Source organism: Crinia signifera, chromosome 8 (genome assembly GCF_055691185.1).
Source record: "Crinia signifera chromosome 8, ASM5569118v1, whole genome shotgun sequence".
NCBI lineage: Eukaryota > Metazoa > Chordata > Amphibia > Anura > Myobatrachidae > Crinia > Crinia signifera.
The window spans coordinates 82703933-82721836 of NC_139224.1; the positions used below are offsets into that span (position 1 = coordinate 82703933).

Genomic DNA, 17904 nt, shown 5'->3' on the forward strand with positions numbered 1-17904 from the left:
CCTGGTGTTTGTCACTCCTTATTTTGTAAAATAAAATCTCTTTTAATGCACCAGGAAGCGCCCTCTTCCTTTCCTCTGTTCTACCTAGATTTCCATCTCCTGTGAGCCCGGGAGCTACACCTGTGGAAGTTTGAGCTGCAGTCTTACACATGGACTCTGGTGCGAAGTAACCACATTGTGTGTCGACACAGTGATTTTCCCTTTTCGGACATACATTAACATCAGCGCAACAGAATCCAAGTACTGTACATATATATATATATATATATATATATATATATAAATATATATATGCGAAAAAACAGGAGATGCACACAATGAGCAATATAATCAATTATTTTATGTAATAAAACAATAGCTCACGTACAGGTAGGTTTTAAGTAATCAGCTTGCCAGCATAAATAGAAGCATGGGGTGCAGTCTCTTCTACGTTGTGCCAAAGCCGCGAAGCTCTCGATCCACCGTCGATAGGACCACCCACGCAAACGTCACTGGACACGCCTCTACGCGTTTCGTCACTCAATTGGACTTCGTCAGGAGTGACGAAACGTATATATATATATTTTTTTTTTTATAGAATCTATGTATTTTCTTTTTACTTTATTGACCGATCAATAAAAGAACAACTTGTTTATAAAATATTTGAATCAAGATCTTCATTGGACGTAAGCTCAGATACAATTACTCCAGTTACACGTGAGCGCAGAGTGACACCTGTTCCCGGTGAACCCCTAATCCCATTAACTTATAGGTATTGTAGTGGACCTATACACTCCGCAGCCACCTAACTAGATTAGTCCAAAGCACAGCATCCAAACACCCTTACTCTGTGTTTGGGGCAAGGAGCTGATGTCACATGACTTCCACTCAAAGGCTTGGGTACGCCTGCGTTTTCCCTGACACTCCCAGAATACACCACATTCAAATGCTGGCTTCCTGTCAAGCACCCTGCGAATGGCCAGCGATAAATAGTGAGCAAGATTTGATCACAGAACAGCCTCGCACATGTGTAGTATGGGCCACATGCATACGAAGTCTTTTTTGATAATCGCCCGCCCTGCTAATTTGTAGCCTTTCAATCAGGTCTGCATTAGGCCTAATATATGAGTGTTGTATAGCAAATAATCATTTCCTGGTGCTTCCCAGTTGGACTGCATTGCAACTAAGGGAGAATGGGAACTGTAAAAGTAACTTATAACCTCTCTGCTTTTTCTCTCTTTTCAACTAGCTCAGATTGGAGTCAGGAACAGAAGCAGAGAAGAACAGAAGCCATAAAGTTCTAGGTTTGATTGATATCTGTTCACTGATAGTATTGGCAGGCAGAAACTAATGGGAAATGTATAATGCATTAGGGGGGCTTTAAAAGCCACTCTCCACTGTGGTGAGTAATACAGATGATGCTGTATATTTCAGTAGTTATGAATAATACCTTCTGACACTAGGGCCCCACTTGACCAATAGCTGAGATATGGGAGTAGAAATACATTGCACATTCGAGACAGTCCAGGGGAGCATGATTTCAGATTGTTATTTCCCAATGAGGCAGTTAGTTTGTGAAACACATTATAAGCACTTAGTAGGATATAGGGGTAGATGTATGAAGCAGTGATAAGGGAGGAGAAGTGATAAAGTGTCTGGTACTTTATCACTGGCCAATCAGCTCCTAAATGTCCCTTTTTAAACCCAGCCTGTAACTTAACAGTCAGGAGCTGATTGGCCAGTGATAAAGTACCAGGCACTTTATCACTTCTCTGTTATCACTGCTTCATACATCTACCCAAGATTTCCTAATAAATTCTAATAATTCTATTTATACAAAGCGGTTTTCTGCAAATACAATGATTATTTTAAGGTGTACAGATTGAATCTAGTCATTCCGGGATGGACTATTTCTTTGGGACAAAAACTCTATGTGCGTACATTTAAAGTGATTATTAAAAAAATTTGATTGCGGACATGAATTATCACACATGGGGAAATTTACTAAGATGGGAGTTATATTTCACATGGGATGTTGCTATGGGCAACCAATCAGATACAATCTATTATCTTCTAGAACAGCGGTTCTCAAACTGTGGGTCCTGACCCCAAAGTGGGTCCCGACCTTCTCAACATGGGGTGGCGACTCCATGTTGCTGACCATCAGGCTGATGACTTTTCGAATCTCAGTCAGTGATTTAAGGAGTCTGAAAAATCTGTTGAATTGTGTGTTATATCAGACTCCTCACATTGGGGCAGATTTATTAAGTTCGGTGAAGTGATAAAGTCTCTGGTTTTTATCACCGGCCAATCAGCTCCTACCTGTCATTTTTCAAACCAAGCCTGTAACTTCACAGCTGTTTGGCCGGTGATAAAAACCAGACACTTCACCGAGCTTAATAAATCTGCCCATTATTTTGTGCCTCCACAATGCTGCCATGTATGTGCTGCCTGCCGACTACACATGTGATGTGATGACCTTCTGCAGTAACTTGCTGGGGTCCTGTAATTATTTGTATTGTTTGATGGGGTCCCAGAGCAAAAATGTTTGAGGACCCATTGTTCTAGATTCTAGAAGGTGCTAAATAAATGAGAAGTAGATTCTGATTGGTTGCCCAGAACAACACCCCATGTGGGATAAAATAATTCCCTTCTTAGTAAATTACCCCCACAGTGTACAGTGTATAATTTTTTTTATTTCTCTCCCCCCCCCCCCCCCCCCCTTGAAAACCTGCATCAAAAGAGAACTTCTTTCCATACCGGTGTGTGGGCATCTATTGTAGTCAGTTTTGAATTTAAAAATAATAGTGTTTAACATTGACATACCTATATACAGTTGAATCATGTTCTTTATGCACCCACTACATTCAATGCTAACTGATTACATTTTCTCATTCATTCATCTCAGGGGCCTTGGAGACAGCACATTTGCTTTGTATATAAATAATGTGTAAGAACATACTTTCTTGTAGCTGAACAAATCTGCAGTGCCACTCTCTCAGTGATGTCACGGTCATCAAGACTCCACAATCTGTTCTTCCGTGAGGACTTTTCTACAGCAAAAATGAGCTGCAAAGAGAAATGTTACTTAGACCAGCTGTCAACCTTTCGGTTAGAAAATATCTCTACTTCCTTAATACACTAGCACAACTCTATACGCAATAAACCAGTTATGAATTTTTAAATACATTTTTTTTTAAATTTGTAAACTGGGCCTAATTCATAGATGTACATAAGCCATTTGTTTACACACATCTTTGATGAATTTAGATCTGTGCTTTTATAAAAGCTGAATTTTATGTGCAGATATAGGACTTTAATATTACTCATAATGCACCAAATGCTGCACCATTACTGACAAGCTGTAGTAATTTGAGGGGGGTGTCATGGAGCATACCAGAAAACAGGGACCCAGTTTTTTTTTGACCCGCCAAATTTGGGGGCTGCTTCCTTGGAGGCAACTTTACTGGTTCTGGCTGCATGATTTAACTGGACATCCTGAGTAACATAAAGGTTAGTATGTTGGCTGGTGGCAATGCAGTTGATCTGATGATGCAGCAGCAGATGTCAGAAGCCGGAACTCCATGTGGCTACACCCATTTTTTGACACGCGCCTACGACACAACCCTCCACCACTTTCCAGAGATCACCCACCTCACCTCCTCCTCCCCTAGCTTTACCATAGGGTTGCTTGGAGGTTCAGAACCTACGAGCTACCTGGAAAGGGCATCGGCATTGAGGTGCTGTTTTTGGTTGGTTCTGTTTACCCGGACAATGCCTCACCTCAAACTTAAATGGCTGCAAGGCCAAAAAGCAACGGGTCACATGAGCATTCACCTCTTTATTAAGGCATCCATTGTGAGGGTGCATGGTCCGTGACCAACAAAAACGAATAAATATCATAAGGACTCAACTGCCCACTTAATGGCTAAGCGCTCCTGCTCTACAGTTGAGTACTTGCGCTCTCTGGGCAATAATTTATGGCTAAGGTAGAGGATAAGCTATTCCTCTACATCTACCTCTTGGGAAAGGACTGCTCCTAATCCTGTCTCAGAGGCATCCGTCTGTAACACAAATTGTTTTTTAAAGTCAGGAGCTTGCAAGACAAGCTCAGTACACAAAGTTCATCTTACATCCTGCCAAGCAGTTTTCACTGGTCTAGACCACGTTATCTTGTCTATACCCCAAATACTTGACTTCCATCATACCAATGGCACATTTGTCAGGGTTGGCGGTAAATTCGTGTGACTGTAGAGACTTTGAAACGGCCTCTACATTTGGTAGGTGTGACTCCCAGTCAGAGCTGAACATAACATTGTCATCTAAATATGCAGCTGCATATTCCCTGTGGGGCCTCAGCAATTTATTCATAGCTGTCTGGAAGGTTGCTGTGGCACCATGTAAACCAAATGGGAGCACTTAATACTGGAATAAGCCCTCTGTGGTAGGGAAAGCTGTTTTGCCAGCGTCTGGTAACGGAATCTGCCAATAACCTTTTGTAAAAATCAAGTGTAGTAAATACAGACTATTGCCTACATTTTCTACCAACCTGGGTTATAGGGTAAGAATCAAACTGGAACACTTGGTTTAGTTTATGGAAGTCATCGCAGAACCTTAAAGCAGATGGTGGATTACTCTATAACCCCCTAGGCGTAACATCTCTACCATCTCTTGCTTTACCGCTGCCTGCTTTGCTTTGGGCATGTGATATGGCCTTTGTGTAATGACCACCCTGGGTGGAGTCACAAAATCATGTTGGATAATCTGTGTCTTTCCTAGAATGGGAGAGAACACATCTTGGCAGCGCTTCACCAAGTTCACCACTTGTTTCTGTTCAGGAGTAAGCGTGACGTCAATGGGTACCTGGCATTCTGGAACTTTTTAGCTACCTAAGTGGGCTGACTGCCACTTTCCTTCCAAAGTTTTAACAGGTTTACTTGGTAGATTTGTACCTCCCTCCGTATACCCTCCTGTCGGACCTTGTAATTGACCGGTCCCAGCCTCTTAGATCTCAAAAGGGCCCCGCCATTGTGCATACATCTTGCTTTCTGTGGTGGGTACCAGCACTAACACGACGGGGGAAATAGCGGTGAACGTCCATTCAATGCTGTCTTTCCTGACAGCATTGAAGAGGCAGATCGACAGAATGGGCGTGACTGTAAAAGCAGTCGGGCCCGTTTTGTCTATTTCGGCCGTGAATTGTCGTGATCGCAGCCAAATATCGACAATCCACGTCCGTTTACGCAGACACGCCCCCTTTTCGCCAATCAAAAAGTGGGACATTGAATCGCACCTGGCGATCTGCGGTCGAACAAAACGAAAACAGGCCAGGGTCACGGCTGTCTGGCCAGATCGACTGGTCGTGACCTGGGATTGAATACCCCCCTTTGTCTCCCAGGTTAAAGGACCGGTCGACTGAGGTAACATCATACTTTTGTTTTCGACGTTATTGGGCCCTTTCCATGTGTTTGTTCAGGAGTGGCGCAATCTGCCTTAGACTGCTGTATAACTGGGCCACAAACTGAACTGCAATAGGGACCTGGTAAGGTTGTTCTTCCCACCCATCTTTTAAGAGATCCAGAATCCCTATGGGCTGTCTACCATAGAGGAGCTTAAAGGGACTAAATCCTGTAGAGCAGGCATGTCCAACGTTGGCCCTCCAGATGTTGTGAAACTACACATCCCAGCATGCTTTGCACAGTTTTGCTATTAGAGAATGCTAAAACTATTGCAAAGCATGCTGGGATGTGTAGTTTCAAAACATCTGGAGGGCCAACGTTGGACATGCCTGCTGTAGAGGATTGGGGTACCCCAATCTGCGTAACCAGAGTAAAAAAAAAAGCCGACCATGCAGTTCAACTGGCTACGTAGTCATAGACCTGCATGTTTAGCGGGGTGCCGGTAATGTCACTGAACGATATTGTTTAGTGTGTATGTATAATATCGTCCACTGTGGGACTACCAATATCGTTAACTATATCGGTGGTCCTTATGGTTGTCTAGTTTGTATGGGGCTTAAAATCTCACTCCAATATCAGCGAGTTGCACCCTTTGTGAGGAGCAGGGTTCTATCACCTTAGTGGTTCTTGTTTGTTTGATCTGGAGATGGAGAGTGGAATATATTGATATTTTTAATAGGTATAGAATTAAATATATATGCAGACTGACATAGGCAGAAGGGTAAATATTCCTATAAATACATTCTCATACAGTCATAAGTATTTAAGTCCCCATTTTCAAGGTCTGTATTCACACTGAAAAAAAGAGCAAGCAAATCTTTTCACTTCTGTTCCATGGCAAAAACCCTCATCAGCAAAAAGATTAACCATGAATGCAATTAAATCAGTATTTTACAGCATGCTACAAATTTGATAGGTATACTAAAATTACATCAGATTTAAAATAAAATGCAGCTTGGCCTAGAAGGCAAGTAATAATTTAAAATATCTTCAATTATTTTACTATAGGTTGTTGACACAATGATAATTTATCAGTGCAGAAATGATTTTTTATAAATTAACAGCAAGTCATTCTTAACATATCAAAATGAAAGAGAAATCAAGCTATTAACTTGCCTTTCGTAAAGCATTTGGGCTCTCCTTTGATAGTTCTGGAGATGTAATAAGAAATACACCAACAAGTTGTAAACCACCAGAAAGCATCCGGCTTACCTAAAAAGATATGTTTAAGACTCAATTTATTTGAGGAAATCAATCTTAAAAAAAAAAAAAAAAAAAAATAATGGGCCTGATTCTGGTTCACTTGCAAAAGCAAATAATCTCATGGTGAAACCATGTGCACTGCAGGTGGGGCAGAAATACGTGCAGTTAGTTAGATTTGGGTTGGGTTTGTACTTCAAAATGAAAACTCACCCAAATCTAACTCACATGTCACATCTCTCCCCCACCCCTGCAGTGGTTTTGTCCATTAGAGAGAGAATTTGCTTTTGCAAGTGAACCAGAATCTGTTCCAATGTCACTTATCATCTCAATAATAGTCTATCATTAATGAGTTGGACATAAAATGTTTCACTTTCAGTACAACTAGTCAGTGGGTATTTCAACTAGTTGAAAAACAGCACTTTTTAAAGTTTTTTTAGTTTAACTTTTTATCTGACCCATAAATAAGTGGGATTTTTTCGAAAAATCTGTCACAGTTGAAAAATCGCAATTTTGACAAAAAAGCGCTGCGGAATATGTTTGCACTATATAAGAAACTGTTAATAAATAAATAATGAATCTGGATATACCAATTGAATATACCCATAAGTGTCTATAAACAAAAAACAGAGTATGACTGGAGAAAGAACAGTGCACAATAACAGTGACGTATTTTCACTCAAGCAAAACATAGGTACTGTTCACAAGGATTAAGAGCTGTGACTTGTTATATTTTTCAAACAAAAATGATTAAAATCTAAGTATAGGTATAATGCAAACTGTAAAGCTGTACCTGTTACCTTGGTTCCAACTGGATTTTTACCTTAAATTTATCTTGAGGTCAAAAAAATCAATGTACTAAACCTATTTTCTTATTTTTATGTTAAGGTCAGTTTGAAGAATAGCATTTCTGTACTCAGTTTTAGGCCAGTAGTCAATGCCTCAGATTCGCCATTTTTTTCAGTGAATCTGGCAATTCGCTGGGTTAACGGCGAATTTTCTGTTAGAAAAAACAATTCGCCATATTCAATGGAGGCAATTCGCCACAAATGAACAGCGAATGTCTGCCGATTCGCCGTAAATGATTCTCCACAATTCGCCTGTGATTTTCAATGGGGTTTTTAGTGGAATTCGCCGACAGTGTATTCAATGCTGAAATGGAGAACTGCTTTCTCCATTGATTTTCCCCCGGATTCTCCATTTTACATTCGTCATCTTTTTTTGGTGAACTGTTATGTGTACTTGTAAAATAAAAAAAGGGATTTTTGTACCGTTCGAATCCCTTTCTCTGATATGGTCCTGGTGACACAGCTCAACACTGGGATGTAGGAGGGTCCGAAGGAGCCAGGCACCTATCCTAAAGTTTTAGAGGGTAGGCTCCTCCCCTACTGCATCCCTGGACTCTTCAGTTCATCTTTCAAAGCCACTGGAATACATTAACTCAGTACAAACGCCTGCACATATTATATGCACATTTTATAACAGAAAACTGTTAACTTTTAACCATTTTAACATGAACATCATGAAACTTCTGGCATACTTACTGAGCGTAAGGGAGGGATCGCTGTGTCACCAGGACCATATCAGAGAAAGGGATTCGAACGGTAAGTTCTTACAAAAATCCCTTTTTCTCTTTCAATGGTCCTGGTGACACAGCTCAACACTGGGACGTTCCAGAGCCGGTCCTTTGGGAGGGTACGCTGAGGTCTGCAGCTCTCAGCACTGCTCGCCCGAATGATGCGTCCTCCGACGCGAACTCATGGAATCTATAGAATTTGGCAAATGTGTGAACAGATGACCAAGTGGCAGCTCTGCAAACCTGCTCAGCTGTGGCCCCATGTCGAACCGCCCAAGAGGAGGCAACTGACCTGGTGGTATGCGCATTTATTTTGGCCGGTACTGGTCTACCCACTTTGGTGTATGCAAAGGCTATCATAGACCTCAACCACCTAGCAATAGTCTGCTTAGATGCAGGCCAACCAATTTTGTGTACGTCATACAATACCAACAATGTGTCAGTCTTCCTGACACTCTTCACTCTGTCCACATATATGCGTAAGGCACGCACAACATCCAAAGTTCTCAACTTGTCCCTTTTCTTAGAACCCTCTGGGGGTTGAAACACAGGTAGAACTATCTCCTGATTTAAATGGAAGGTAGATACCACCTTCGGTAAAAACTGAGGCACTGTTCTTAAAACAGCCCTGTCATCATGAAAAATTAAGAAGGGAGATTTACATGACAAAGCTCCCAATTCTGAAACTCTTTTAGCAGATGCTACTGCTAACAAAAACACTAGCTTCCACGTGAGAAACTTAAAGTCAGCCGACCTTAAAGGTTCAAAAGGTGCCTTTTGAAGGCATTCCAAAACCAGTGATAGATCCCAAGGTGCTACTGGTTGCTTGTATGGAGGTTTCAACCTGGATACTCCTTGTAAAAAGGTTTGAATTTCCGGCAAAATGGCTATCTTTTTCTGGAAATAGATGGACAAGGCCGAAATCTGCACCTTCAGTGACTGAAGGCTTAGGCCCGATGAAAAACCATCTTGTAAGAATTCCATCATTCTTGATAGCTTAAAATGAGATGTATGAGCCTTTCTTCTCTCACACCATCGAATGTAAGTCTTCCAGACTCTATAATAATTTGCCGAAGATACAGCTTTTCTGGCTTTTATCATAGTCTGTACTACTGCCTCAGAAAACCCTTTTCTTTTCAAAATGGTGGTTTCAATAGCCAGGCCGTCAAAATCAATCGATCTGAATCCAGGTGATTGAATGGGCCCGGTCTTAGAAGGTCTGGTCTCAGAGGTAGACGCCATGAGTCCACAGACAACCTCTGAAGCCTCGAGTACCAGGATCTCCTTGGCCAATCCGGGGCCACTAAGATCACTGGAACCTTCTGCCCCTGTATTTTCTTCAGAAGTCTCGGTAACATTGGTACTGGTGGGAATGCATAAAGGAGATCTCCCTGCCAGTGAATAGTCATGGCATCCACTGCCTCCGCTAGTGGATCCCTTGTTCTGGCATAGAACCTGGGCACTTGACGGTTGATCCTGGATGCCATCAGGTCCACATCCGGAGTTCCCCACATCGAAGTGATTTGGTGAAACACCTGAGGGTGTAAGCTCCATTCCCCTTCCTTGAGCTCCTCCCTGCTCAGGAAGTCGGCTTCTATATTCTCTATTCCTGGGATGAATATAGCCGATACAGCTGGAACATTCTGTTCCGCCCATAGGAAGATTCTGGATACCTCCCACATGGCCAATCTGCTGCGTGTACCTCCCTGGTGATTCAGATACGCCACAGCTGTGGCATTGTCGGTCTGAATCCTCAAAGGGAGGTTCTGTAACCTGTCTCCCGCCAAGGAAATGACTTTCCAGACAGCTCTCAGCTCCAAGATGTTGATTGGTAACGCTGATTCTTCTGCCGTCCACAGGCCCTGAAGCCTGAGATCCAGGACTATTGCCCCCCAGCCCCTGAGACTGGCGTCGGTAGTTACTATCAACCAGTCCCAGGTCTGTAATGACCGACCCCATTGAAGGGAATCAACTTCTGTCCACCATTTCAAGGATTCTCGGGTGTCCGAAGACAGCACTATCATCTCGGATTTCATGGTCAAAGTGTTTCCTGACCAAGCTGACAAAATGTTCCATTGGAACCTCCGAGAGTGGAACCTGGCAAATTGAAGCGTCTCGAATGACGCCACCATCTTCCCCAGGAGCTTGAGGCACCTCCATACTGAAATGCTCTGAGCCCTGAGAATCTCCTGGACTAGGGTGACCAGATCCCTGGCCTTTACCTCCGGGAGGAATACCCGATGAAGATGGGTGTCCAGTATGACTCCCAAGAATTGGAGCCTTTGTGACGGTACCAACTGAGATTTTTGCAAATTTAAAATCCAGCCGTGAGCCTGCAAAAAACTGATGGCCTTTGCCAAGTGACTCTGCAGCATGGCTGCTGACTCTGCTTTGAACAGGAGATCGTCCAAATAGGGTATTACTGTGATTCCCCTGAGCCTCAGCACCGCCGCCATTACTGACATTATCTTTGTGAATACCCTTGGCGCGGTTGCTAGCCCAAAGGGTAACGCCCGGAATTGTAAATGCAGGTCTCCTATGGCAAACCTCAACAAGGTCTGATGCTCCGGGTGTATAGGAACGTGCAAATATGCGTCCTGGACATCCATGGACGCCAAAAATTCTCCCTGGTCCAGACTCAGGAGTACTGACCGTAGAGACTCCATTTTGAAATGGTCTACCCATAAATGAACATTTAGAGACTTCAAATTTAGTATTGGTCTGAAAGACCCGTCTGGTTTGGGCACCAGGAACAGCGTGGAGTAAAAGCCTTTCTTCCACTCTGTTTTGGGGACTAGTGTCACCACCCCTTTTTCCAAAAGGGAGTGCGCTGCTCTCACAAGAGCTGTACGCAGCCATGCCTCCTTTGGTAAGGATGTGGGAATGAACCTCTTCGGAGGTGGCCCTCTGAAAGGGATTTTGTAACCCTGTGTTATGATGTCTAGCACCCAGGCATCCTGGTCTAGAGAAGCCCAAGCGTCCCTGAAGAGTGTGAGACGCCCTCCCACTTTTGTCACTGTCGGGCAAAGCCCCTGACAGTCATGCAGAGGGTTTATCCTCTCCTTTATTGGCAGGCTTCTTGTGAAAAGAGCCAAATTTTGACTTTTGTGTCTTGCCTCTAGAGGGCTGAAACCTTCCCCTGAAAGACTGTCCTCGAAAGGACGCACCACCTCTAGGGGAGGGCCGAAAGGACGGCTTAAAAGCAGAAAATCTGGACGTCTGCTTTGCTGAGGAGGCCGGCAGGAATGTACTTTTGCCGCCTGTGGCCTGTTTTATAATCTCCTCTAATTCGGTACCAAAGAGTACCTTTCCTTTGAAGGCTAATGTTTCCAGAGCCTTCTTGGACTCATTGTCTGCTTCCCAGGCTTTAAGCCAAAGCACTCTCCTGGCATTAATGGAGACTGTGGACACTCTGGTTGCCATTTTAATAGCTTCCTCCTCTGCTTCAACTGCATATTCTGCTGCTGCCTTAATCTTTTCTGCAAGCAGTAATGCACCCGGGTCAGCCTGCAGCATGGTGCATAATTCACCAGCCCACTCTATCATGGCCTTAGAAACCCAGGCTGAAGCAATAAGGGGTCGTAAGGTAAACCCCACCCCTTCAAAGATAGCCTTGAGGTTACCCTCCAGCTTTTTATCCACAGAATCTTTAAAAGCTGCACCGCCTTGTACTGGTAATACAGTAGCCTTGGACAAACGTGCCACTGAAGCGTCCACAACTGGGACCCTTTCCCAGAGCTCCGCATGAGACTCTGGCATGGGGTACAGATTAAGGAATCGTTTTGGCATCTGAAGCCTCTTATCAGGAGTTTTCCAAGCCCCTTCTAGCAATTCCTGTAACCCCTCATCTGAAGGAAAAGTAACAGCCTCCTTCCGCTGTCGCTTAAAAACACCTTTAACAGGAGTCTTATCCTCCACAGTCAGCTTTAAAGCCTGCTTCACAGCTACAATGAGATCCTCTATACCAGCAGCAGAGTTCTCTTCCAAATCATCACCCTGATCCCAGGGGATGTCAGTATACTCTCCTTCCTCTTCATCTACCACAGTAGTTAAAGCATAAGACCTTCTAGGGGTCCCTGCCACATCATCCATTTTGTCCAGCATTTCACTGAACCTGTTAATCCCTTTTGCAGTATCCTGCATCACCTGGATAAGTGCAGGATCTGCCTGGGTAAGAGGCAAGGAGCCAGACGACTGCTGAGATGATGGCATAGGTCTCTGTGATTCTACCAGCCCATCACTCTGCCTGTCCAAAAGCTGCACCAAAGCGTTTACTGACCTGCCTAGGGCCCTGGCCCACGCAGGTTCCATATGCTCTGCCCTATGGGGATCACTGCCCATGGGTCTCACATCAGCGCAAGTAATACATAAGCCCCCCTTGGCCATCTGCTCAGGGACAAACTTTTGTGTGCAAACATTGCACGCGCTCAGTGCATTAAGGGCTCCCTCCCCCAAAACCACAGCCTGATGCTCAGACATGATGCAAGTGATAAATGTATATCTATAGTATACACAGTGCAAACAATGTACAAGCGTTTATACAGAGCAATGCACCCAGTCACTTATCTGTCTGTTGGTTCCAACTGCGGGGAAGCGATGCCCAGGAAATCCAAGTCACTCTGCCAGGATCAGTAAGCCAGCTCAGCTCCGCTGCAAGCGTTCTGAAAGGCGCCAAAGTCAGAGTGAAGGAAGAGACCACAGGTCCCTGCTGCTGCGGGGTCCGTGACCTTTTGGCGCCAACCACCCCCAGCAAGCCGCTCCTTAGGTAGGATTTCCTAGTTCCAGTGTCTCCCCCTCAAATGGGGATCACTTGGAACATGCCTGTCACAACGCTGCTGTCCTCTCATCTAGGAGCTCAGCGTGTAAGCTCCGCATAAAATGGCCGCCGCCATCACGGAGCGCCTGTCCCCCATGATCCCCACCTAAACGTGGAGCCGGTTTCAGGGTACTCCGGAGCCCAGGCAGCCTTTTAGAAAAGGCTATAAGCGCTGCACAGGGAGACCAGACAGTGTCTCCCCTGTGCACAGTGAGCTGACAGGACGCGCTTCTGTCAGCTCCTGCTGCGCAAGCAGTGTGAGGATTCACTATGAGAATCCTCACACTGTGCCTACCTAGCTAGGGTAAAAGTTAATAAAATAATAAAAATCCCTAACTACTCTAATTCTTTGGCTGCTCCTGCAGCCCTTTAGAATAGCACCCACTCCAGTGGGCACCTAACACGAACTGAAGAGTCCAGGGATGCAGTAGGGGAGGAGCCTACCCTCTAAAACTTTAGGATAGGTGCCTGGCTCCTTCGGACCCTCCTACATCCCAGTGTTGAGCTGTGTCACCAGGACCATTGAAAGAGAAAATCAGTTTTAATTTTATTTGAAGGGTCTTGCTTTTTTTACACCTTTACAAGCACCTCTTTTTGTTTTTTTTCATTTATTTTTTTCCTCAGCGAACTGGCAGCCAGATGAGCAGGGGGACGGGGATGCGGGGGACGTGAGCTGCTATTGGAAGGTACAGCCGGGACAAAACACTGCCACTGATAAGTAAAGGAGATGGGTCCAGCAGTAGCAGCAGACCTCCGGCTACAGCAGCCCCAGCGTGGTGCTGGAGCCGGAGGTCTGCTACTGCTGTGCGTGTGACGTCTGCTGATGCGCAGTCAGTTCTGCCGGAGGGGTTATTACAGTATGCTCCATGCCAAGGGAGTAGGAACCGGAGGTCTGCAGGAAGGGGAGAGAGCCGGGACAGGACGCCACTGACCAGTAAGAAGATGGGTCCAGCAGTAGCAGTAGACCTCCAGCTCCAGCAGCCCCAGCGTGCTGATAGTAGATGTCAGCGCTGTGACTGCTGGAGCCGGAGGTCTGCTACTGCTGCTGAACCCGTCCCCATCCTCAGGCTGTCATTGCGCTCCCCCGCCCGGACTCCACTCCATTCCCTGCAGTGCAGCCGCAGCAGCAGCGGAGAGAGCCGGGACACTGCCGTGTGAGTAGGGAGAAGGCTCCAGCAGCAGACCTCCGGCAGACCCTGCACGGGGATTGCAGATGTCAGTGCCAGGGCTGCTGGAGCCAGAGGTCTGGTACTGCTGCTGACCCATCCCCGTGCACCCCCGCCGGTTTTCCAGCTCCATCCCCAGAGTACTGTCCCGTTGCCATCCTTCCCGGCAGTAGAGCACTGAGTGTAATTCGCCATATGGGGTTATTTTCGCCGTCAGGGGCAGCGAGTCCCTGACGCATTGAATAGTGTAGGCTGGGAGCTGACGGCGAATAGCGGGGTGGCAGTGAATCACGGCGAGTGCACAGCGAATCCAAAACAGGATTGTGCTCGCCAGAGCATTGAATACCCCTATTAGTGCGATAACCACTGTAAAAACTGACACAAAATGCCAGCAATTTAAAATGCTTTGTAATGTGAACGTACCTGAGAGGCATGAACAGAGACCCACTCCTCATCAATATCATCCAGTTTGCCCAAACCAGCCTTCTTTTCAGGTGCTTCACATTGATCTTCTTTTGTAGGCGTTTGAACAGCCAGAAGAATATAATCCCTTTGCAAGGAACACTAAAAATAAATAATTTAATGGTCAAAAAATTATTGCAATCAGGATATCCCACTACTATTCCAAACCTATTAGGTTCGGCTGGGGCTATCCTATTATCCCCGATGATGACATTCTTTCCCCGATTACCGCTGTTATTGAGGATCATGATTCACTTGCGTGCATATTCCCCGATAAGGAGCCGCCAGGACCCAAAGAAACACATGAAAGTGGGGACTTATCACCTCACCTATGTGTTTTTGCCAAACGTGGCCAACAAATACGGCTGCTAACTGTATAGCGTAATAATTACTATCAATCATAAATGGCAATATCCGCACGTTATCCCCATTTTTTAAAGGCCACAGTGGCTTCAGGGATAATAGTATATCCCCTTAAAAAAATCTGCTGTTATTAAACTTTATACAGAATGAGATATATCATATTACCCCCAAAGCACCTGCAGATGACAAAAACAGATGGATATTGCAATTAATGCAGAGCAATGATCGAAATCGCCACCATGGTCTGCCGTTGAGGCAGAAAGAATTTCTTTGCACATCGTACAGGTATAGGCATGCAGTCCTACTTCCCCTTTGCAGAAGATTTTCACCCACCCTTTGATGACATTTCTCTGCAAGAGATAATATAGCAAAGGAAGATATGCACAATACGCACACACACACACACACACACACATAGATCTAAGAAAGAAAATGGGTATGAAAGGGGCAAAACAATATATTGGTGAAACAACAGTACTAGGCCCAGAAGGTGTAACCCCTCAAGGGCCTAACAAGGAGTCCTTGCCACAAATACCTCCAATGCAGTGTAATCTTACTCTAAATAATTATTATATAGACAAGGCACAATATGTCCCAACTACCAATACCATGAGGTAAGGTATGGGAAACTACAACCTGGCCCATGGAAGTGCTGGTCAGGACTAAACAGGCAATCACTCTCCCTGAGCTCTTCAGAAGTCCTCTCCTCCTGTAGTAAGGTCAGTGGTCAGGCTGAAATTACTTGAGCTGTACCCGGGCACGTGAGGCTGCACTGCGTAGCAGCAGCGTTTCTTCCTCAGGAAAATGTCCGCGGGGTTGAAGAGCGGTGAGGACTTCTGGGGAGAGTGACAGGACCCTCGGCAAGAAGCTGTTAAGAGACCAGCACGTAAAGCTGGGGCTGAGCTATGGGACGCACAGATACCCCCTCCTGGAGCTCACCCAGGGACTGTCACCAGCAGCGCTTGTCCCTGGTGGCCTAGCAGGGGGTCCGAATGATCGGAGCCCCTGCTTCCTGGAACGCCGGTGCTGCCTGCCACCACCGAAGGTGGTCACTGCCCCTGGTCTGGAGTTGAACTCCGCTTACATGTCACCCCTTGAGACAAGAGTAAATAAAAGTAAAAATAAAAATACAGTTTTGTTAGGGCTAAAAACGCCCTGCTCCTAAAAGTGTGCCCTTTCCTGAGGCACCAAGGAAAAAAACTGGTGGGCCTGGGGCAGGCTGGAAATAGGAGGGGAGAAGCAACTCCCTGCTGCACTCCAGAAGTTTTTAACTCCTTGGTGCCCGGTCAGAGGACCTGGAATACCCCATGGTCCCAGTGTTACACCATAGGCTGATATAAAAAAAAAAAAATATTGGCCAACTCCAAAACTCACAGCCATGTAAAATGGAGAATCCCACTCCAATGTTGACTTCGATCATTCATCCTTTAGTCAAACTACATTAAGATCTTCCTCTCTCCATACAAACCTATTTTAAATCTTCACCCTGTCCAACCATCCCCACTGCTTCTGCATCACTGTCAATTCACTTCTCTGCCCTCCTTCAATACTTATCTTCTCCTCTCTCAGCACTCAATGCTTTGCAACTCACTTAGGCCCTCATTCTGATTGACCCGCAAAGATGCAAAATTCGCAGATTTGCGAGTCATCTAAACGCCACCCGCACAAAGGTCTGCCCACCGCGAATCTCCCCGCATGCATGTGAATGGATGTTTTGCATGAACATCCATTCGCAGATTGCGTGTGGGGAAGAAATCATTCTCAAGCACTCGGGATATAAGTCAGTCTCTGCTGACTTATTGTAGATCTGTGGCGCCTGTCTACAGGAAGTGGGCGGGCAGCTGACATCCGGTGAAGTCAGCTGCCCGCCCCCGGCATCCATGCATTTCCATGGGAATCGCCATCGTTTTCATGGGAAATTCCATGAAATGCTGGGTGCAACCCATGTTCGCCGCCCCACACCCCCCATCCACACTGCGGTGTGCAAACAGGCTGTACATGTGCAGGCACCCAACTTTGCTCCACTGAGTACCCTTAATACTCCTCCACCCCCTCTCCCCACTGATTACCTGAAACTTTTCAACCCTTTATCCTTTTCATATTTACTGTGTCTTCATCTTCAAACATGCACTTATCTCGCATATTCTTAAGAACTCAGGAATGGTCCTTCTCTAACCACTGCACAAGCTCCTTGCTCCCATTTCCTTCTAAGAAAATGTAGTATAGCTTCCAACTGCCTTCACCAAAATAATCAAAATAATACTGGAATTGCAAAAAAATGAGCAGCAGCGTGTCAGCTCTTCCAGCCACGTGCTGCCCCCCCTCTGCCCGCCGCACTGACCTCCTCTAACGAAAGCGGCTGTAAGCACAGCTCTGGCAGCCACATCCCACCCCTCTGCCACTCTAAGCTTATCAGAGTGGCAGAGGGTGGCACAAGGTGGAGAAGACTATTCTGAAAAGGACAGGGCACGGTAATCAGTAAAAAAAAAAAAAAAAAAGCAGGCAGGGTTCTGTGCCCTGCAAAATACACCTAGCGAGAACACTATTGTAGAACACATCTTGGGGCCTGATTCAGACCTGATCACTGACAGCGAATTTGTGGACCTCTGCAATCAGATAGCCACCACCCAAAGTGAAATTCCACCCGGATCAAGTCTGCAAATGGCTTGCAAAAATCTTGCTGATTGGTGACCAGCTGCAAACCCAAACTTAAGGTCCACATTCAAGTTGATTTCTCAGACCCGACTGGTACCGGTCAGGGAAATTCTTTATTTTAAAAATGTAATATTCCCAATTCCTCAACCTGTATGTATGGGGGCCATTATGTAAAAAAGAGGAATTTGGTGCTTACCGATAATTCTCTTTCTCCGAGGCAGCAGGGGA

At 45.4% G+C, this 17904-nt stretch overlaps 1 protein-coding gene across 2 annotated transcripts in view; it reads right to left on the minus strand.

Moving 5' to 3' along the window:
- The window catches only part of ODR4 (odr-4 GPCR localization factor homolog), a 122582-nt gene that overhangs the window by 87229 nt on the left and 17449 nt on the right, over window positions 1-17904 (minus strand). For both annotated transcript variants that reach the window (XM_083156750.1, XM_083156751.1), the window contains exons 3-5: window positions 14620-14760; window positions 6555-6650; window positions 2942-3048 (exon numbers count right to left, since the gene is read on the minus strand). In XM_083156750.1, coding sequence (XP_083012876.1) covers window positions 2942-3048; window positions 6555-6650; window positions 14620-14760 — 344 coding nt within the window. The remainder of the gene's footprint in view (window positions 1-2941; window positions 3049-6554; window positions 6651-14619; window positions 14761-17904) is intronic.